This window comes from Hyperolius riggenbachi, chromosome 4, assembly GCF_040937935.1.
Source record: "Hyperolius riggenbachi isolate aHypRig1 chromosome 4, aHypRig1.pri, whole genome shotgun sequence".
Taxonomy (NCBI): Eukaryota; Metazoa; Chordata; class Amphibia; order Anura; family Hyperoliidae; genus Hyperolius; species Hyperolius riggenbachi.
The window spans coordinates 256,106,607-256,128,609 of NC_090649.1; the positions used below are offsets into that span (position 1 = coordinate 256,106,607).

Genomic DNA, 22,003 nt, shown 5'->3' on the forward strand with positions numbered 1-22,003 from the left:
ACTAAACCTAACCCTACTCCCACACAGAACCCTCTCTTTACCAATGCTTAACCATAACCAGTCCCCTCCCCTCATGCCTAGCCTTAGAAACAACCCCCATGCCTAAACTTAAATATAAATGCCCCACGCCTAATCTTAATCTCCCTCGCTGCAAAAAGCGCTCACAAAATTATTGGTAATAAAGTGAAATTTGGGCACTGAAGGCACTTGGGCCACAGTCTTAATAGAAGACTTTTTTTTGCCCACTATTTCACACTATTACTGATAATTGTATGGGCGCCTGTGGTGGCACCTTAACTTCCGCGGCTCTCAAATTTCATGCTTTGACTGGCATCGTTTAAAAGCAATTAAATATAGCAGGTTCCATTCCCTCACGGTTTATGTGTACTTGAAGAAGACACCAAAGTCTGGGTTGTATAAAAGACGATCTGTTTAACTTGAATTATTTTCCCAAATTTTTCTTTAGGGATTCAGACCACTGCTCATTTCTACATAAAGACTGAAGACCCAAGACATCGCTTGTATCCTTTAGTGAAGAACTGGTGTCAGGAACCCCCGTTTGCTACTCGAATGTCACTCATCAGAGCACTGATACACAAGTCCAGAACTGAGTAAGTCAACAGAAACTGCTGTTAGATATACAGGAGAGTTAAATTCTTGAGGCTTCCTTAGAGAGTTCACTTTCAGTGAATAATGGACTTATTCTTATGAGTTGTATCTACTAGCTCAAGAGTTTAATCCTTTTAGGCATTGCACTTAAGAGTCCGGTCTTCTAAAATTTCAATAATTAATTTAAAAATATCCCATGACCCAACAAGAAAGGAATGATTATCTTAACAGCATGATATTACTTCACTGTACTTCAATTATCACCGCCAAATGCAGACTGAGCAGGAAAAATTGAATGTGTATTTCTTTTTATAATAAACCTGCCTTTATTTAATTGTACAACCTTTCCCCAACGCCGCTTGAGCACACTGACAGTAAAATATAAATTACTGAACTACAGGAATACACTGAAACACAGAGCATGTGAAAAGCCCTGAAAACAAGTCCTTTTCTGTGAACTTCAACTGCGTTAGCAAGCTTACCTTAATGCACTTTGTCAACAACAAAAAAAATAAACTGTTTAAAAGGAAAATCTGAAGTTATCTTTTACAAGCAAAGTTCAGCTTAAAAAAAGGAAACTATCCATTTATAACAGGTCTTCCCATAGGCATGAAACAAGCATATATCCATAGTTCACAACAATCCCTTAATTGTGTATTTATCCAGCAGCTTCATGCGCTGATTCAATGAATATGTCCATCTTCATGCTTAAAATAAAGAAGGAAAGTTTATCACATGTCCATGATTGCACCACACCAAGGGGCCAACTGTCAATCCACCTTGCATTGATCAGGAGGTTCCTTGCCTCTTCTGCTGCTGGTTCCGGATCACATCCAGCTGTTTTTTGCATTGTTGGTAATAAGTTGAAAGACTTTTGTTCTCATCTAAAAGTTTCTTGTGTTCCTGTACCAGACGAGATGTGTTCTGTTGGTCTTTTTCATCCTGGTCTAGTTCTGCTGTTAATTCTTGCCTAAAATATGACAGAACAAAATATTATGCACAGCAGCAGTCTGATAAAAATAAAATAACCCATAAGAAGCAAAACAAAAAATGTATACTAGAAGAATATTAGTTACATGCACTGAAAGAAGTTGGTCAATGCGCCGTGACATCCAGGGCAGCATACAGTCCATAGACTTATGCTAGCATTGCACCCAGAGAAATGCGAGATGGCTGCATGCAGTACCTTATACCAACCTAATGTTGCCCACCTCAAACATGCCAATGTGAAAACGCCATTGAAATAGAATTGCATGTCAATGATTATATGGTTTGTTGTGCTGTTCAAGGTAGCGCTGCAACAGGCCTTCAACAGAGTTATATGCAATTTTTTATTTTATGGATTTACCCGGTGCCCCCTTCTTTTAGGACCACTTAGTACGCTTGTATCTAGTGATATTGTGTTAATTCATGTGCAATGCCTCATTTCTGAATATTTAATAAAATTTGCCCCAAGTTTTTTTCAGGGCACTCAATTTTTATCAGCAAGCTTATACAAAAAACAAAAACAAAAAAAAAACAAAACATTTGACTGACATTTTGAGCAAAGTACATTTCTGTCAGTGAAAAATAAGTAAAACGTATTATAAAAAAAAAAAAAAAAAAAAAAAAAAAAAAAAAAAAAGGATATCAAAACTGGTAAGTGTAGAATCAGTGGTAGAAAGGCATGCAGATTATTTATCCCTCTGTGGTTATCTTGAATTCTGTTTGTCAGGTACATAAAGCATCACTAGTCCAACATCTACCATTTAGCACATTCTGAGAGAAACCCAACATCACAGTGTAGTGCAGACACTGAATATCGGGTTAGGTTTGCAAAAATGTTTATTGCATATAGAAGTTGTGGCCTTTTTTCCTTAATTCTACAAATGCTAAGTGCATTTTAACTTTTTTTTTTTTTCAAAACTCTGGTGCCTCTTCATTTTCCCAAGATTTTACTTTGATGGGTGACTTCATTGTCTAACAGGTGATATAAGGACTCAACCCAATTGACTTTCTTGTTCCTTTTCCCAGATTTCAGGAGCCAGTATCTCTGGAATCACTGACCATCATAAAATACAGTGGTTTGCAAAAGTATTCGGCCCCCTTGAAGTTTTCCACATTTTGTCATATTACTGCCACAAACATGAATCAATATTATTGGAATTCCACATGATAGACGAATACAAAGTGGTGTACACGTGAGAAGTGGAACGAAAATCATACATGATTCCAAATATTTTTTACAAATAAATAACTGCTAAGTGGGGTGTGCGTAATTATTCAGCCCCCTTTGGTCTGAGTGCAGTCAGTTGCCCATAGACATTGCCTGATGAATGCGAATGACTAAATAGAGTGCACCTGTGTGTAATCTAATGTCAGTACAAATACAGCTGCTCTGTGACGGCCTCAGAGGTTGTCTAAGAGAATATTGGGAGCAACACCACCATGTAGTCCAAAGAACAGACCAGACAGGTCAGGGATATAGTTGAGAAATTTAAACTGTAAACCTACCAAGACAAGGCCGTCCACCTAAACTCACAGGCCGAACAAGGAGAGCGCTGATCAGAAATGCAGTCAAGAGGCCCATGGTGACTCTGGACGAGCTGCAGAGATCTACAGCTCAGGTGGGGGAATCTGTCCGTAGGACAACTATTAGTCGTGCACTAAACAAAGTTGGCCTTTATGGAAGAGTGGCAAGAAGAAAGCCATTGTTAACAGAAAAGCATAAGAAGTCCCGTTTACAATTTGCCACAAGCCATGTGCGGTACACAGCAAACATGTGGAAGAATGTGCTCTGGTCAGATGAGACCAAAATGAAACTTTTTGGCCAAAATGCAAAACGCTATGTGTGGCGGAAAATTAACACCGCACATCACTTTGAACACACCATCCCCACTGTCAAATATGGTGGTGGCAGCACCATGCTCTGGGGGTGCTTCTCTTCAGCAGGGACAGGGAAGCTGGTCAGAGTTGATGGGAAGATGGATGGAGCCAAATACAGGGCAATCTTGGAAGAAAACCTCTTGGAGTCTGCAAAAGACCTGAGACTGGGGCGGAGGTTCACCTTCCAGCAGGACAACGACACTAAACATAAAGCCAGGGCAACAATGGAATGGTTTAAAACAAAACATATCAATGTGTTAGAATGGCCCAGTCAAAGTCCAGATCTACTGTATTTTTCGGACTATAAGACGCACCCATGTTTAGAGCATAAAAATCATGGGGAAAAAAATTATACTAACCCTGGTGGGTCCATGGTCCAAGAGCATCTTGTATATGTTCTGCTCCAATTATTGTCCCCCTTGTGCCTTCCTTGTACATCTTGTGTCCTCATTTCCTCCTGTATCTCCCTATGTCCTCCTCTGTCCCCCTGTACTCTGTCCTCCAGTGGCTTCTCTGATAAAATTACAGAAACTGCAAACTATTACCATTCACTAATTAGCTTCTTTAGCAGCTCTTCAGCTGAGTCCTGTCTATAGCAGCAGATCACAGAGAAATCAGACTCAGCTGGCTGGCCACTAGGATGATCGCTACCTGGACGGTGCCTGGCTGAAGAGATGCTGCTTTTCATTACCAACGCCAGCAGGTGGCTTCCAGCATTGTGTATCCCTTCCCCCTGTCCTTGGCCCGCTCGGGTATCACTGTCCCCCTGCCCATCATCCCCTTTGGTGTACATTGTTCACCCCCCCCCTCTGGTGTCTGCTGCCCCCTGCCCATCATCCCCTCTGGTGTACATTGCCTCCCATCTGGTGGCTGCTGTCCCTGCACATCATCCCCTCTGGTGTACACTGTCCCCCCCCTCTGTAGTCTGCTGTCCCCTGCCCATCATCCCGTTTGGTGTACACTGCCCCCCCCCCTCTGGTGTCTGCTGTCCACTGCCCATCATCCCTTCGGGTGTACGCTGCCCCCTCCCCCCCCCACCCCCCTAACCCCTCTGCCTCTAACATAAATAACCAGACCGCTGCAGATTACCAGCAAGTACTGGTATATACACACACCAAGAGAAGTGGCCACGCAGCTTCACATATCCCTCCTCTGCTCCAGGGTCCTTTGCCCCCCGACAGAGAACGCTGCAGGTTACCGGCAAGTTTTTTCATAAACACGGGAAGGAGCCACACAGCTTCAAAATGCAATGCCCAATCAGGCAGGGGGGCGCTGCGTGAGATGGCCAATCACAGCCTTCCCGATAGTCTGGAGGGCGGGACAAGGGCTCTTTCATCAGGTCTGGTAATTGGGAGAATGGAGTGAGCAGAGAGGGCTGTGATTGGCCGTCTTGCGCAACGCCCCCTGCCTGATTGGGCATTGCGTTCTGAAGCTGTGTGGCTCCTTCTCGGGTTTGTGAAAAAACTTGCCGGTCACCTGCAGCGTTCTCTGTTGGGAGGCAAAGGACACCGGCATGGACGAGGTATATGTGAATCTGTGTGGCCACTTCTCTTGGTGTGTATATACCGGTACTTGCTGGTATTTTTGCAGCAGTCTTCGTATCTATGTTAAAGGGACATAAGACAGCAGAGGGGTCACGGGGGTTGAGGGATAGCGATAACAGAAAAGGGGGGGGGGGCAGTGTACACCAGAGGGGATGATGGGCAGGGGACAGCAGGCACCAGAGGGGACAAGGGGAAGGACAGTGCCAGTCACAAAATTTAGTATTCGGACTATAAGACGCACCAACTTTTCCCCCCTACTTTTGGGGGAGAAAAAGTGCGTCTTATAGTCCGAAAAATACGGTAAATCCAATAATAATCTGTGGCAAGATCTGAAAACTGCTGTTCACAAACGCTGTCCATCTAATCTGACTGAGCTGGAGCTGTTTTGCAAAGAAGAATGGGCAAGGATTTCAGTCTCTAGATGTGCAAAGCTGATAGAGACATACCCTAAAAGACGGGCAGCTGTAATTGCAGCAAAAGGTGGTTCTACAAAGTATTGACTCTTGGCTGAATAATTACGCACACCCCACTTTGCAGTAAATTTTTTTGGAATAATGTACGATCTTCGATCCACTTCGCACGTGTACACCACTTTGTATTGGTCTTTCACTTGGAATTCCAATAAAATGGATTCCGGTTTGTGGCAGTATTATGGCAGTATTATGACAAAATGTGGAAAACTTCAAGGGGGCCAAATACTTTTGCAAACCACTGTACTGTTTCCACAAAAGATTAGCTCTGGTCTGATCATTTTTTCCTGCTTATGTTTACGTTAAAGGAATATTGTAGGGGGGGTTTGGTCGGGGGAAAATGAGTTGAACTTACCCGGGGCTTCTAATATTCTCCCACAGACATCCTGTGTCCGCGCAGCCACTCACCGATGCTCTGGCCCCTTAAAGTGAACTTAAAGTGAACCTAAAGCCTGGGGGGAAAAAATGAGATTAACTCACCTGGGGCTTCCCTCAGCCCCCTGCAGCCGATCGGTGCCCTCGCAGATCCGGTCCGATGCTTCTGGACCCGCCGGCGACGACTTCCGGTTTTGCCGTCACCGGCCGACAGGCATGGGAACGAGAGTGAGGGAAGCCCCAGGTGAGTTGATCTAATTTTTTTTTCTAGGCTTTAGGTTCACTTTAAAGGAATACTGTAGAGGGGTCGGGGGGGAAAATGAGCTGAACTTACCTGGGGCTTCTAATGGTCCCCCGCAGTCATCCTGTGCCCACGCAGCCACTCACCGATGCTCTGGCCCCGCCTCCAGTTCACTTCTGGAATTTCAGACTTTAAAGTCTGAAAACCACTGCGCCTGCGTTGCCGTGTCCTCGCTCCCGCTGTCACCAGGAGCGTACTGCGCAGGTATAGACCATACTGGGCATGTGCAGTACACTCCTGGTGACATCTGCAGGAGCGAGGACACGGCAATGCATTCAGGTTGAGCATTGCTTCCCTTGTTTGTAGGCTGCATTCTAGGAGTAAAACCAGGATATACTTTGTATCAGTGCACTTTGCCATAACTACGTCATAGTGCCTGACAGCACTGGCTACACAATGCAGATCAATAAAAGGTTCATGGTTGCTATCAAAATCTTCTAAGGACAGGTGAATCATAAGCCACAGAAAATGAGCACACGGTGAAAAATACACAATCAGAACTGCATGTAATATACTTTTCTACTCCAGAGGCTTCTACAGTTAACCAATTAGGGGCCGACGCAGTACAAATCTACGTCGGGCGGGTGGCGCTGCGGTTCTGACCGGACGTAAGCTCTACGTCCCATTCACCGCGCGCCCCTGCCCGTTTCCACCGCTATCTACCCGCCGCAATGTGCTGCCCTGCCGCCTCTATGACGGCAGAGCACTGTGAGCTGGGCAGGAGCAGTTTTCATTGGCTCCTGGCCCTGTCATTACTGTAAGCCAATCCCATTGGCTTACATTGAGCGACAGGGTCAGAAGCTAATGAAAGCGGCTCCTGACCGGCGCACAGTGCGCTACCGTCAGAGACGGCAGAGAGAGCAGCCTGCGGCGGGGACAGAGCGGCGTGACCGGCGGATTATTGCGGCGATTCGTCGGTATGTGGCGTTTTAGCGTACCAGCAGCCTCTGGTCCTTATGGGTGCAGAGGCTGCTGGTACCGAAGTGGTTAAAGTCAGCAGGCTCCCTGTGATTACCTTTAGGTCAGTGAAGTCACCAATCATATTAACATGGCCTTGACAGTCAGAAAAGTTCTAATTACTACTTCATTTCAGGTAGGAATGAAATCTACAATAGCATATTTTTTTGCTATATGCTCCAATATTCAAGTAGTCAAGTAGAAAAATCAGTCTAGAAATAGTGTGGAAATTATGATCATAAAACACATCTACAAGAAATAGATAACTTTTAAAATATATATTTAACAAAAGAATAAGCGTGTTACTTACTTTCGTTGTAACAACAATGCAATTTCTGTCTGAACCTTCATATACTCCTGTGCCATTTTGCAGTGCTGCTCAAACACAGCCATAGATTCCTTGGAGTTTGGACAAGGAGCAAGAGGCTGAAAACAAAACAGAGACAGAAAAATTAGGCTGATATCTAATTACATAGCCTGCAAGAATGTACCTTACCATCTTGAGATTAATCTCAAAGCAGAAGATTATTGAATGGTCAAGTTTCTGAAATGGTATGATGCACGTATTAATCATCTACAAATATTTTGGTACTGGTTGATGTTAAATGAACAAGTACATCTGGAGATTTATGTAGTGCAGACCAACCTTGATGGAATATAAAATAATTGGCCTATTACCAGCATGAATAGGTTGGGGGGGGATAGACACAAACACAAAAATAACCTGTTGCTACTCTTGCATGCAACACCTGATTCTGAGTTCCAAACTTTGTGCCAAGATGCTATCCATAACCAGCCTCATTAAGCCAGTTTTCATCCATCCACAAATGTGCTGTTATCCAAATCTGCACTTGTGCAAACAGGAATCTTGGGCACTATGCAGAACCTTGATTTTTCATGACCTGAGTACTTGGTGCACAGCCCCGCCCCTGCTGTGTATTAATCCTAAGTCAGCCTCTCAACAGCCTGGAACTGAATTCCATCAATTCAGTAAACCAAGGTCTTCTCTACACAAATAGCGCATCCTAGATACTAGAGTTTATCTTTATACTAAAGCAGTTACATTAGCAATCTGTCCATCAAGTCTGAAATGATTACCCCATCTATCAGGTTTCCAGTTGTCATCCAGCTGACCATGTGACTCTTCATCGCCACAATGGTGGCAACGAAGTGGCTATTAATGCTGTCAGCCCGGAATTAATAGCAGGAAGTGTGTCTTAGATTTTTTGAAATTTAGCCTCTTTGTATAGCTATGCACTCAGGATCTAAAAGCATTTAAGATGCAAAGAAACCCTTTAGGAGGACATGAGGTGTATGCAATTGTGTTTTTGGTTATTAAGCTGCCAGCAGAACAATGTCAGTCAGCCATTTTTGACAAGAAGAAATGTAAAAATAAAAAATATTTACAAACCTGTAACTGATGATCCAGTGTAAGGTATGCCATTGGTATAGAATTATCGGATCCATTGGTATCTATAAACACAAAAGTAATGGTATAACCTTGCTATACAAGCTAACCATATAAAGCAACTCCACTTTCTAAAATACTACTACAGTAATAAACACATTAAGTAATAGCAAAATATAAAACAGGTTAATAGTGAACTCCATGAAGTTTCAATGGATAGCACATTTAAAATGTATAAAATACAATTGACAATTTTGTTGACCATTTATTTTGTTGACCTTTAAAAGATTTTAGCACCAGAAATTTTGAACAATATCTGATGCATGTGGAGTGTCTTCTTCTACAGAGTTGTGCATTGACTATGGCTGTAGGAGTGGCGTACCCAGGGCACCCTCACAATGTATTGCTTTAGGCGACAAAACATCTAGAACTGGTTCTGAGTGTACATGCAGGAGAAGTGCACCAGCCAATGTTACCCTGTTTGAGGTATTGCAGTAAAACTGAGGACCAAGGTAATCTTTACTGAGGCTTCACTCCTCCCTGCAGTCCTCACCTATCTCAGCCTGATTAGTGACTGCAAGTCTCTGCTGCTGACAAGTATAAGTCACAGAGAAAATGCTTGCTGTTCAGACAGTGAGGAAGACCAGGAGGTAAGATCACTGCAACTCTTCATTTACTGGATTACACATGAATATTTTACATTCCATGGTTTTATTTTGCCAGGGGTACACATTAACCTAAGAAACGATACAAGTACCTTGGACATAAAAGTACTAAAATTCACTGTAGCTGCTACTCAAGTGCAGTTCCCATATTCACGGTTTGAAAGGAAACATAAAAAAGCTGACTATAAGGGCCACTATTTACCTGAATCATCGGGACCCCATGGATTACTGCGAGGTGGCTTGTCAGGGGTTGGTCCTGAGGTAGTAATCATCCTCACACTAGGACTTGAGGATCTGCTGCTACTTCTGCTCTCCTAAAAGAAAGGCAATAACATTACAAAGTTACAATTTAAAGTGGTTTAAGTTATTTATTGTAAAATGTAGCCCTGTGAATATACAGGAAAAGCAACATGTAATATCTAAAATGAGATGCTAGGACCAGTTCTGTAGAACTGGGAGAACATTCTGTATTCGCACCAATACACATACATAAAAACACACTTGCACATCCACAGTGTATTCCTTACCTGACTGGATTCTGTTCCAATAATACTGAGGTCTTGAACGGATCTACGCCTGTGCTGGCCGTTGCCTGCTGGATATCAAACAAGAATGATTTACAAATGTTGTCCTCACATGGAATTAAAAGGGTGCAGCTGTGGATACTTGGAATCTGTACATGTCCATAGGCAGCAAGAAATAGAGAGACGGACACTGGGTACAAGAAACAGCTGCAACATTTCATATTCGAGAAGCACTGGCCAGGGAATATACACCGAGACAATGACCACTCCTATCACACGAATAGCAGTTCTCTCTTCTATCAACATTTGAGCATGTTTAACTCACAGCGTCCAGGGCTGATGACGGCATCTATTTCTAGGGCCTTACGTGATAGAAGTGGTGGCCTAATGAGTTTGCAAGAAGCTGCAACATCTCTGTGCTGTTTTCACTTCATCTTAATGAACATACACACCAAACACATGTCCCTCCTGTCTTGTTTTTCCCATTCAGCAAAAATAGCCGCACATTCTCTGCCACTCACTATCTAGATTTCCCCACAGTCACATCTTGTAAACAAATAATTAAGGATGTCGAATTCATTCTAACACCTGCTAGCAACATTCAGCCTACTGTCTTCATGTCTACAGTCATAAAAGCAGATTTTAGAACAGCATACACCCACGGAAAGATCATTTAATCATACACAAGCATTTTTTTCTGAGCAGTGTGTAATGTTTGTGTTGTATGTGACGAGAGGAGATCGATTACCAGAAGGAAATCCTTGACTGTTACAAGCAACAGCTGAGACAATGCTCTAAATTCTTGCTTCCCAATGAGCAATTACGTAATGCTTCACAGTGGCTGTTCATCGTGTCAGGCAAACAGTTGCTGGGGATCCCACCCAATGAACTAGCATTTTCTAGATTAGCCACAAATCCATCTCATCAGCTTCTGCATATTTAACTACCAACTTAATTCCCCAGATAAAATTTATTGGTACGGACCCAAAAGTCAATCTTAGAATAAAAGGTCTGAAACGTAAGAATTCTTACAAGACAATAGACAAATGGGTCTAAAATGTTGGAATTAAAGTGTCAGATTTCATCACCAGGACCCAGGTTTAGGTCATGATTTATGGCTTTACAAAGTTATTACAAGGTTGTACAATCAATCACAAATTTTACTTTATGTAAACTTTATATATTTCCCATGGCCTAACTAATTGTGTACCGGTCTCCTGTATAATCACTGACCCCCTCTTCTGTGATCTGCCAGGACAGGAGATCCTGCTTTGATCAGTGGAAACTTCTACAAAAAGTTCCTGCAGCAGGCTATATCTTGCATGTACTTCCCTCTTCCCTTTCCAATAAGCAGAACACATATTGCGTGGAGGTCAATCTGCGCCTTAACAGCTATTACTAAAAAAAACAGCTTCCCAAAATGATTTGTACAGATCAGTTTAGGTGACAGATGCTAAACTGTTTACTAGGCTTTAATCACCCAACTGATCTGACTTTTTCTTCCCCAATACTGAATATTCTTTGGTTTGCGCACTTTGGTTAACTACCTAATGACTGCATCACTCCAATGGGCGTGACCGCTGCGGCACCCCCAGGACTGCCTAACGTTGATTGATGTCAAGTCCTGGAACTGAAAGGAATCACTCACATGCATGCACGATCGTTCCCTGCTGGTTCACGGAGCTCTACTCCATGATCTGCCTGCTAGCCGTGACCGCAGCTAGCAGACTGTTCAGAGCTGAAAGGGGAAAGAAATCCCCTTTGTTTATATTTGTGCAGCGCTGCACGGGGGACACTCGGCTGTGCCTCAGAGTGGCTCGTAATCCGTGGCCTCTCATAGGCATCAGGCGGGGATGAGTGCTGATCGCTGTCCTATGGCGATTTAGGCGGCACGGGGGTAGGGGGAGGGAGAGAGAGAGAGAAAAGCTTCCTTTTTTTTAAAATAAAAATAAAAAGGTTGATATTGTGGTGAAACCCCTCTCACAGTGTGATGTCAGGACCTAGGTCCTGATAGTTTCCTGTTTGTGAACCTTGTTGCATTGTGGGAAACAGCAGTTTCCAAATGCCAAGCAACCAGCATCTCCATCTGTGCATATGTATATCTATAAAAAAACAAAAAACCTCTTAGCCTATTGCAATGTTAGCGGGTGTGGTTACAAATAATGGCAGTTAGTGCGGAATAGTTTTTTTCTTGTCTGCCAGTAGTAAAGATAATGACATATAGGCTCGCTGTGGATCAAACAACATGAACAAAATCACAATACGAATATCAACCATTTATTGATCTCTAATTTTTTTACGTCTCACTTTGCAATGTAATGATTTATTGATTTCCCTTTTTCACTTAAGTTCCACTTTTGCCTCTGCCTCTTGCAAGAGAACCAGAGACGGAAAAACACATAATAGACTTATACATACCTGGGGCTTCCTCCAGCCCCATCAGCATGGATCGCTCCCACACCGCTTCTATCACCGGTACTGGGTTCCGTCACTGCCGCCAGACGCGGCCAGTTGTACGCATCCGTAGGGACTCCCTCTGTCGCCTGCTCTACGAATGCGCCTGTGCAGTACTGAGGGAGCACACTGCTCTTGCATCGACTGACCGAAGTGACGGGACCCAGTACCACCGATAGAGGCGGAGGATGGCGGTGTGGGAGCGATCCATGCTGATGGGGCTAGAGGAAGCTCCAGGTATGTATAAATCTATTATGTGTTTTTTCGTCTCTGGTTCTCTTTATAGAGGCAGAGGCAAAAGTAGAACTTAAGTGAAAAGGGGAAATCAATAAATCAGTACATTGCAAAGTGAAAAGTTAAAAAATGAGAGATCAATAAATGGTGGCGGCGTGGGAGCAATCCATGCTGATGGGGTTGGAAGAAGCCCCAGGTATGTATACATTTATACAATTATGTTTTCGTCTCTGGTTCTCTTTAACCACTTTACCCCCGGCGGTACGAATTTCTCCGCCCCTTTTTTCCCTCCTAAAAAACCAGGGACGGAGAAATCCGTACCTTCCGCGCTCCCGCCGCTGTCCACGCTACCGCCGCTCGTGCGCGCGCACCCGCCGCTCGTGCACGCCGCCGCCCGCTTGCCCGGAGATCAATGAACGGGAAAATCCATTCCCATTCGTTGATCTAAGCCCCCGCAATGATCTGCTGCTTCTTTCAGAAACAGCGCGATCATTGTGAGTCTCCCACAGCCTCCTACTGCTTCCTGTAAGCGTCCTTCCGGTCGCTTACAGGTCGCATGTAAACACTCACTGTGGCCATCTTGTGTCCAAATAGTAAACTACACCCTAATGCATTTTACACATACAAATAAATTGTTTTACATAATAAATTAACTCATTACCTCCCACACTCCAATTTTTTTTTTTTTGTAATTTAAAAAAAAAAATATATATACACAATAAAAAAAAACCATAAATAGTTACCTTAGGGACTGAACTTTTTAAATATTTATGTCAAGAGGGTATAACATTGTTACTTTATAAACTACGGGCTTGTAATTAGGGATGGACGCAAAACTGAAAAAAATGCACCTTTATTTCCAAATCAAATATTGGGGCCAAACATTGTGATAGGGACATAATTTAAACGGTTTTATAATCGGGAATAATTGGCAAATAAATTTCATGGGTTTTAATTACAGTATCATGCATTATTTAAAAACTATAATGGCCGAAAACTGAAAATATTTTTCCCACATTTTTTCCTATTTTCCCCATTAAAACACATTTAGAATAAAATAATTCTTGGCATAATGTCCCACCTAAAGAAAGCCTAATTGGTGGCGGAAAAAACAAGATATAGTTCATTTCATTGCGATAAGTAATAATAAAGTTATAGACGAATGAATGGACGGAGCGCTGAAAGGTGAAAATTGCTCTGGTGGTCAGGGGGTAAAACCCCTCAGTGGTGAAGTGGTTAAAAACAAAATGCATCCCTTTAACAGGTGTGAGTATCTAATATACTCTGAAGTCACCCTTTTTTATATTGCAAAACTTTGCAATGCTTTAAATACATATTTTTGGGGGGAAAATGCATATTGAATGAAAACATTAAAGTTGCACTTTACCATCGAAAAGTGGCTGATTTCATGTCGAATTGACCAGTTTAGTCGATCGAGCATGATGCAAGATATCGGTCAATCACACAGGAATCGGCTACTATTCACATGTCATTCGATCGACTGAATCAATTTTTGCATTCAGTGCATAAAGACAACATTGGTCAGATCGAACGTGAATCGTATAAGATATCGTTTGTAGTGTGTGGGTCACTAGTCGATCGAATTTCGATCAACCATACTTAAGTTGATTCCTTAACCTCCCTGCCAGTTATCCCGAGCTCAGCTCGGGGTAATCTGCCGCGGAGGATTCCTCAGGCCCTGCTGGGCCGATTTGCATAATTTTTTTTTGTTACACGCAGCTAGCACTTTGCTAGCTGCGTGTAACTTACGATCGCCGCCGCTCCGCGCCGATTCGCCGCAACGCGCCGCATCAGAGGGTGACCCCCCCGAGACCCGTGCGCTGCCTGGCCAATCAGTGCCAGGCAGCGTCGAGGGGTGGTTCGGGACTCCCTCTGACGTCACGACGTCAGTGACGTCATCGCGCCCGTCGCCATGGCGACGGGGGAAGCCCTCCTGGAAATCCCGTTCAGAACGGGATTTCCGGATGGGTATATGCGCCGGCGGCGATCGGCGCATTCGGGGGGATGCCGCAGGGAGGGGGGGGAAGCATGTAGCTAGCGCTAGGCTAGCTACATGCTAAAAAAAAAAAATAATGCCAAAAAACACCCTCCCTGCCATGCGCAGCAATTTTTTATAACGGCAGGAAGGTTAATAAAAATCTTAAAATTTGCTGGGAGGCAGTGGTGGACTTACCTCCGGAAAACAGATTTAAAATACTGTCTGAATTAAACAAATAAATGTATTATTGGTACCCCAAAAGATGCAACGCGTTTCGCAGGCACAGCCCGCTTCATCAGGCAATAAGGTAGGGGACAAACAGTAGCTCGTCAGTAGCTGACGAGCTACTGTTTGTCCCCTACCTTATTGCCTGATGAAGCGGGCTGTGCCTGCGAAACGCGTTGCATCTTTTGGGGTACCAATAATACATTTATTTGTTTAATTCAGACAGTATTTTGAGTCTGCTTTCCGGAGGTAAGTCCACCACTGCCTCCCAGCAAATTTAAACATTTTTATTACCTTTTATCCTGCTGGCGCCTCTGTTCTCTTACGATAATACTGTGTCCACCCCTGGTGGAGGGGTGACCTACCCCTACTTTCCTGATCTACAGAGAGCGACATCTTAATCCTGAGTGAGGACAGGTCTAATCTCCTCACCTGCATCTACAGTGGTTGCCTAAGTGGTAACCCACGCTTGTGAGTATATTCATCTCACACTTACATTTATCCACGGTTTCCAATACATACTACACTATATTGGGCTCTCGGTGTCTCCTATTTACCTTAATAAAAATCGCTTGCTTTGTCCACTGAATTAGAATCGCTAGATGTATGGCTACCTTAACTGTGCGCAGTGCGTTTTCTGCACTGCCAGTTGTTTGCTGAGCGATATGAAACCACAGCACAAGGTTCCCACTGGTAATATGAAGACTGTGCAGTAGTGGTGGGCACTCATTGAGTGGGTGTGGTGTGTCAGGATTTATTTCCTTTAAAGAGAACCCGAGGTGGGATTTCATTATGTTAGTGGGGCACAGAGGCTGGTTGTGCACACTAACACCAGCCTCTGTTGCCCCATGGTGTGCCTCCATGTCCCCCCTGCGCGCCGCTATACCCCCCGCAGTGCTGGCGACACGCAGCGTGTCGCCAGCACAATGTTTACCTAAGCGCCGTCTGTCAGCGCCGCTCCCCCGCCTCCTCAGCATCGGCGCTACCCGCCCGTGTCCCTTCCCTCCCACTGATAGGAGGGAAGTGACGCGGGCTGGTAGCGCTGATGCTGAGGAGCGGCGCTGGCGCTGACTGACAGCGCTTAGGTAAACATTGTGCTGCGACACGCTGCGTGTCGCCAGCACTGTGGGGGGTATAGCGGCGTGCAGGGGGGACATGGGGGCACACCATGGGGCAACGGAGGCTGGTCTTAGTGTGCACAACCAGCCGCTGTGCCCCAGTAACAATTACATACCACCTCGGGTTCTCTTTAAAGAAATCTTCTGTACATTATAGAACAAGCCATCTTTAAAGAGAATTTGTAACATCAAAAGTTCCACTGGGGGGGTACTCACCTGGGGAGGGGGAAGCCTCAGGATCCTAATGAGGCTTCCCACGCCGTCCTCCGTCCCTCGGGGGTCTCGCTGCAGCCCTCCGTACAGCGGCGACGTAAATATTTACCTTCCCGGCTCCTGCGCAAGTGCTCCAGCGGCTCCGAAGTAGGCGGAAATACCCGATCGCCATCGGGTCTGCTCTACTGCGCAGGCGCAAGTCTCCGGTGCCTGCGCAGTAGAGCGGACCTGACTGAGATCGGGTATTTCCGTCTACTTCGGAGCTGAAAGCAGCCACAGCGCCGCCGCTGGAGCCTGCAAAGGTAAATATCGAACAGTCGGGTCTGTCAGCGGCTGTTCGGAGGGCTGTAGTGAGACCCCCGAGGGACGGAGGACGGCGTGAGGAGCCTCATTAGGATCCTGAGACTTACGCCACCCGAGGTGAGTACCCCCCAGTGGATCTTTTTGAGGTTACAGTGTCTCTTTAAGAGTCACAGGAATCCCAAACAACAAGACTAGCAAGCTGGCACACACATACACACACTACTTCATCCACAGCAATAGCAGCACTGGCCTAAAATAAGCAGGAATTAAACAAGTAGACATATTTCTCATTCTTTAATTGATATAGAAACACTTGTGAATTTCAAGATTTGCATGCTGAAGAGGAACAAGAGTTTAAAGTCACAATTGTCAGGGAGGGTAAAAGAAAAGAGCGATCGTAAGTGCATGCTACAAAAAGCACAGATTGAAGGATTAATTAACATGTTTAGCAGAGGACATTCAATTTAGAAATGACATGCATGTTATTTTAAACACCGCTAAACCCCTTTAATAGAAGAAGCATTAAGAATCAGCATCAAATACTTGTCGCTCCAATTATGTGTCTGTCGTAAATGATCATCTCAAGAGTGTGAAAAATAATCCTAGTCTAAAAAAAGTGAGAAAAAATTATCTGGAATGAAGGTATCAATGCCTATTTGTCCGATTGTCGTTTTAATTAGCTTGGAACCAATGGTTAGGTTTTTTTTTGTTTTTGTTTTAATATAACTGATGAAGAAAACCCACCCTAAATAATGTATTACATCAGCAAATTGTTTAAAGCGAACCAGAGGTGGGTTTGTGAAATCATATTAGGACACAGAGGAATGTTGTGTGTACTGTGACCAGCCTCTGTATCCTTCTATTCTGCCTCCAGCCACCCCTGCGCTCTGCTGTCCCCCTTATAAAACCGCCAGGCTAGCGATTGTCGCTAGCCTGCTACTTATCCTATCAGTCTCAGCCGCTTCCGCACCTCTGTAAGCCAATTGGAGGAAGCTTACAGAGGCGGGGTGCCCCGTTATACAGGAGGCGGGGAGCAGCGGTGACCGACAGGATAAAGTAAGTAGCAGGCTAGTGACAGTCTGCATGTCGCTAGCTTGGCAGTTTTTATAAGGGGGACAGCAGAGCGCAGGGAGGGCTGGAGGCAGAATAGAAGGATACAGAGGCTGGTCAAAGTATACACAACATGCCTCTGTGTCCTAATCCACCTCGGGTTCACTAACAAAATCTTTCCTTTTTGTGTTACAATGAGTAGAAAGTTAATCGCTCAATGCTTTGTAGATGCTTCATTCTCATTCTGTCAGTGATCCTTGCATTAGAAAGGCTGTGTTCACACAGGTACTTTCAGCAATGATGAATCAACCAATGTCCCATTAATTACACAATGTGGCCACATGCTCACAAATCAACACACAAAGCATAAATTGCTAAATCTTATGTAAAACAGTCTAATATAATTCTCTTGCATGAGAAATGCTGTGCCATGAAATTATGATAAAGGTTGGCTCCTAGCCTTGTACATGAAAAATACAAGTCCAATTTGATGTTGCAGCGTTGTAGAGCTCAAATGAACAAGGTATTTGTACGTGAAAATGTAAACGGCACTATGCTAAAAGGCATACATTTGAAATCGGAGGCCGGGAGACTTGGCCGAAGGATACAGCCGGTATATGGCTGATCCTGCTGCTGCACAAGTCCGGGCTGTGTTAATTACTATTTCCCCCTCAAGGCTGCCATGGATAGTGGGGAATGATATAATTCGGCTTCCAGCTATTGCTGAGCGCGCTATAGCTCCTATTACAGACTATGGTGGCGCCGGCTGCGCCCAAATCTACCTGCGCTACTCCATGTTAAAAGTGCCCCTCCGATACTAGCTTAATGAGAAGCTAAATCTAAGAATGAATTGTGATGGGTCAATAGTCACCAATGTCTGTTCTTAAAGAGACTCCGTAACAAAAATTGCATCCTGTTTTTTATCATCCTACAAGTTCCAAAAGCTATTCTAATGTGTTCTGGCTTACTGCAGCACGTTCTACTATCACCATCTCTGTAATAAATCAGCTTATCTCTCTCTTGTCAGACTTGTCAGCCTGTGTCTGGAAGGCTGCCAAGTTCTTCAGTGTTGTGGTTCTGTGATGCATCTCCCCCCTCCAGGCCCCTCTCTGCACACTGCCTGTGTATTATTTATATTAGGGCAGCTTCTCTCTTCTCTCTTATCTTTTACAAGCTGGATAAATCCTCCTCTGAGCTGGCTGGGCTTTCACATACTGAGGAATTACATACAGGCAGAGCTGTCTGCACTCTGCAGGAAGAAACAGCCTGACACTTCAGTGGAAGATAGCTGCAGGGGGAAAGAAACACACAAATGATCTCTTGAGATTCAAAAGGAAGGGTGTATACAGCCTGCTTGTGTATGAATGTATTTTCTATGTGTGGACATACTGTATATCAACCTACTTCCTGTTTTGGTGGCCATTTTGTTTGTTTATAAACAAACTTTTTAAAACAGTTTTTAACCACTTTTAATGCGTCGAGGAGCGGCGAAATTGTGACAGAGGGTAATAGGAGATGTCCCCTAACGCACTGGTATGTTTACTTTTGTGCGATTTTAACAATACAGATTCTCTTTAAAGGAACACGAAAGACTGTCTGAAAAGTAGCAATCACATTTATTATATGGTACCCCAAAAGTGCAACGCGTTTCGCAGGCCGAGCCCGCTTCATCAGGCAAGTGGGGACAAAACAGAATTCCAGCTTCACTGAGGCGCTACACCTGCTACTGCTGGAATTCTGTTTTGTCCCCACTTTATTGCCTGATGAAGCGTGCTCGGCCTGCGAAACGCGTTGCACTTTTGGGGTACCATATAATAAATGTGATTGCTACTTTTCAGACAGTCTTTCGTGTCTGCTTTATGGAGGTAAGTCCACCGCTTCCTCCAAGCAAATTTTAAAGGTTTTATTCACTTTTATTCTGCTGGTGCCTCTGTTCTCCTACTGCAAAATCGTGTCCACCCCTGGTGCAGGGGTGATCTACCCCTTTTTCTCATATACAGAGAGCGACTTCTTAATCCTGAGTGAGGACAGGTCTAATCTCCTCACCTGCTTATACAACGGTTGCCTGTGTGGTAACCCACGTTTGTGAGTATATTCTTCTCACTGATTTGCCTTACTTCGTTTATGTTTTAACATACTACACTGTATTGGGCTCTCGGTTTCTCTATATTTTATCAAGGTTTCCACAGCTTGGTGTCTCTAGGCCATCTACTCCACTCCCACTTTATATAGGAGAACAGTCTGCTCCTTGGCAGAGAGCCGAGCAGCATGTCTTTGAAGTGATCATTGCTGAACTGCCACTTTAAACTATCACTAATGAGCATTTCAAGTGAAAAGTACATCCAGATGCAGCTGACTGGAAATCTATACTCTGTCTGGAGCCTCTGAAGATCTTAAACTCCTGCCACAGCTCTCTACCACCGCTATTGTCACTCCTGCACTCAGCTGTCTAATGACAGCTAAGCCCTGTGCACCGGCCACAAGTCAAATTTTACTGACTCCTGACAACGTGATCGCTGTGAGCCAATCACAGGGATCACAATCAAAATCTGAAAAAAAGGGGCTGGGGTCTTAATTGCCAGAGCCTGCACATCCCCCATAAGATTAAACTCAGCTACCTACTAGCACATGCACCAAACCCTACTGATGTCAACGTACCACAGAATAATTATATTTACAGTAAAGGTAAACCTAGGATACTAATATTTGTATTACATTACAGGCAGCTTAGGCCTAAGCTCAAAAGGTGGTAAACTGAAAATAAAGGAATTTTAAAAAACAAAACCTCAAACAATCAATTCACATATCCCCATCATCTTCTAGATGCTTCCGTCAATTCAAAACAGTTAATAAAATGACAAGTTCCCAATTCATTATGCTCAAAGACATCTGTATTACAGGACTAAGCCATTGTGCAGTGTAAGATATCAATACACAGCTCTATGCAGATCAATAAGACCTTCCATCTACCTCATTCCTTTGTTATATCACTGGCCTACAGGATTGTAAACCATACGCTGTGACTAAGCATGCCCCAGAAGCTCATCTGAAGTAATCATATTTATAAAACAAACCAGTGACAGTGTGGTTAAACGGGATTTCTAGCATTTAGAGTTTTACATTATGGCAATGTTTTAGCGTAGTAAGCAGTTCTGGCCTGCAGTTTCAGTCTGTATTCATAATTATGTAAACTAAGTTAAATACGCATTCTACCTTTTATAATACTATAAGAGCAAATTTAACGCTGGACATTTGCCAACTCTGTGTGGAAAAAAACAAACACCCAATGCTGTAATGGCTGCTAGCTGGCATTGATAGCTGTTAGAGCATAATAGCCAAGTTAACTAAATTTAATTTGGAAAAAGACAAACAGGTTGGAGCAAAAAGCATTTAGTTGGTTTATGTGATTAATTTTTGGCTGGTTACATCACTACCATTCTGTAGTACCTGTTATGATGATCTCAGGGACATCCAGAATGTTGCCAAATGAAGCAGTTTTACGGTGGCCTCGTTTAGACTTGGTATATACTGCAAAAACATACACACAATACACATGCAAACAACTACAGGTGGTACAGAGCACAATTAACAAAAGCATGAAAGTGTACAGCACAATGTTACACAATGACAATGCGTGCAGAAAAGAACCATGCAGTCTGCTAGGTTTCTGCTATTAATGGAAACAAAAAAGAAAAACATGAATAAACATGCAAAATACAGCATGACAGGACACACAAACTTGTGGAAATACACACACAGTCTCCTGGAGGGGTTAGTTATGGACTGCTATGATAGAAGCTGTGATGGAGGCACTTAAAAGTAACAGGTAACAAGTCTTCCATAACAACACTGAAGTCGTATTAAAAGTAGTCAGCCTCTTTAGCTGAGCTATAGACTTTATCCTTCCTTGCCCTTATTCAAAACTTGCAAAGTTTTGGGGGATAAAAAAACATGTATTTTTTTATTATGAGAAATTGAAAAGACTCCACCTCTAAAGCCCTTTGCACTGGAGTGCCACATCTGACAGACGCAGCACACGTACAGGACAGAGAGATGACACTTACTGAGACATAGCTGGATCTCAGAAACATTTTGGGACCCACAGACTACAGGAAATATACATACATCTATCTCCTCCAAGTTAAAGGACCACTATCGCAAAAAAAATAAATTCATAAAATGTAAAATACCTGTAAACACATACAAATAAGTACGTTTCTTCCAGAGTAAAATGAGCGGTAAATTAAATTTTCTCCTATGTTGCTGTCACTTACAGTAAGTAGTAGAAATCTGACATTACCGACGGGTTTTGGACTAGCCCATCCCCTCATGGGGGATTCTCATGGTTCTGTTTCATTTTAAAGGCACATAGCAAACGGCAGTTGCTCTGTCTAACGGCCCCAAAAATGTGCAGCAAGCACGAAGGCTGGCCAGATTCATTGTATAAATCCTTTGCAGCGAATGTCTTTATATAGAATAAAAACCTTCCTGAGAATCCCCCATGAGGAGATGGACAAGTTCAAAACCTGTGGGTTCTGTCAGATTTCTACTACCTACTATAAGTGGCAGCAACAAAGGAGAAGAGTAATTAATGGCTCATTTTACTCTGGAGGCAACATACTTCTTTAAATTTGACGATTTTCACGATAGTGGTCCTGTAAGAGGAGGATTTTCTTCCTTGGCACGTCT

General features: G+C 43.7%; 1 protein-coding gene across 5 annotated transcripts in view; it reads right to left on the bottom strand.

The window, feature by feature from the left end:
- Window positions 1-911: 911 nt before the first annotated feature.
- Window positions 912-22,003, bottom strand: part of MAP3K7 (mitogen-activated protein kinase kinase kinase 7) — a 65,394-nt gene continuing 44,302 nt past the window's right edge. For 2 of the 5 annotated variants that reach the window (XM_068231173.1, XM_068231171.1), the window contains exons 12-17: window positions 20,762-20,842; window positions 9,722-9,789; window positions 9,397-9,508; window positions 8,533-8,594; window positions 7,432-7,547; window positions 912-1,579 (exon numbers count right to left, since the gene is read on the bottom strand). In XM_068231173.1, coding sequence (XP_068087274.1) covers window positions 1,399-1,579; window positions 7,432-7,547; window positions 8,533-8,594; window positions 9,397-9,508; window positions 9,722-9,789; window positions 20,762-20,842 — 620 coding nt within the window. In that variant the 3' untranslated portion in view covers window positions 912-1,398. The remainder of the gene's footprint in view (window positions 1,580-7,431; window positions 7,548-8,532; window positions 8,595-9,396; window positions 9,509-9,721; window positions 9,790-20,761; window positions 20,843-22,003) is intronic. The other 3 variants (XM_068231172.1, XM_068231176.1, XM_068231174.1) reach the window with 3 other exon arrangements.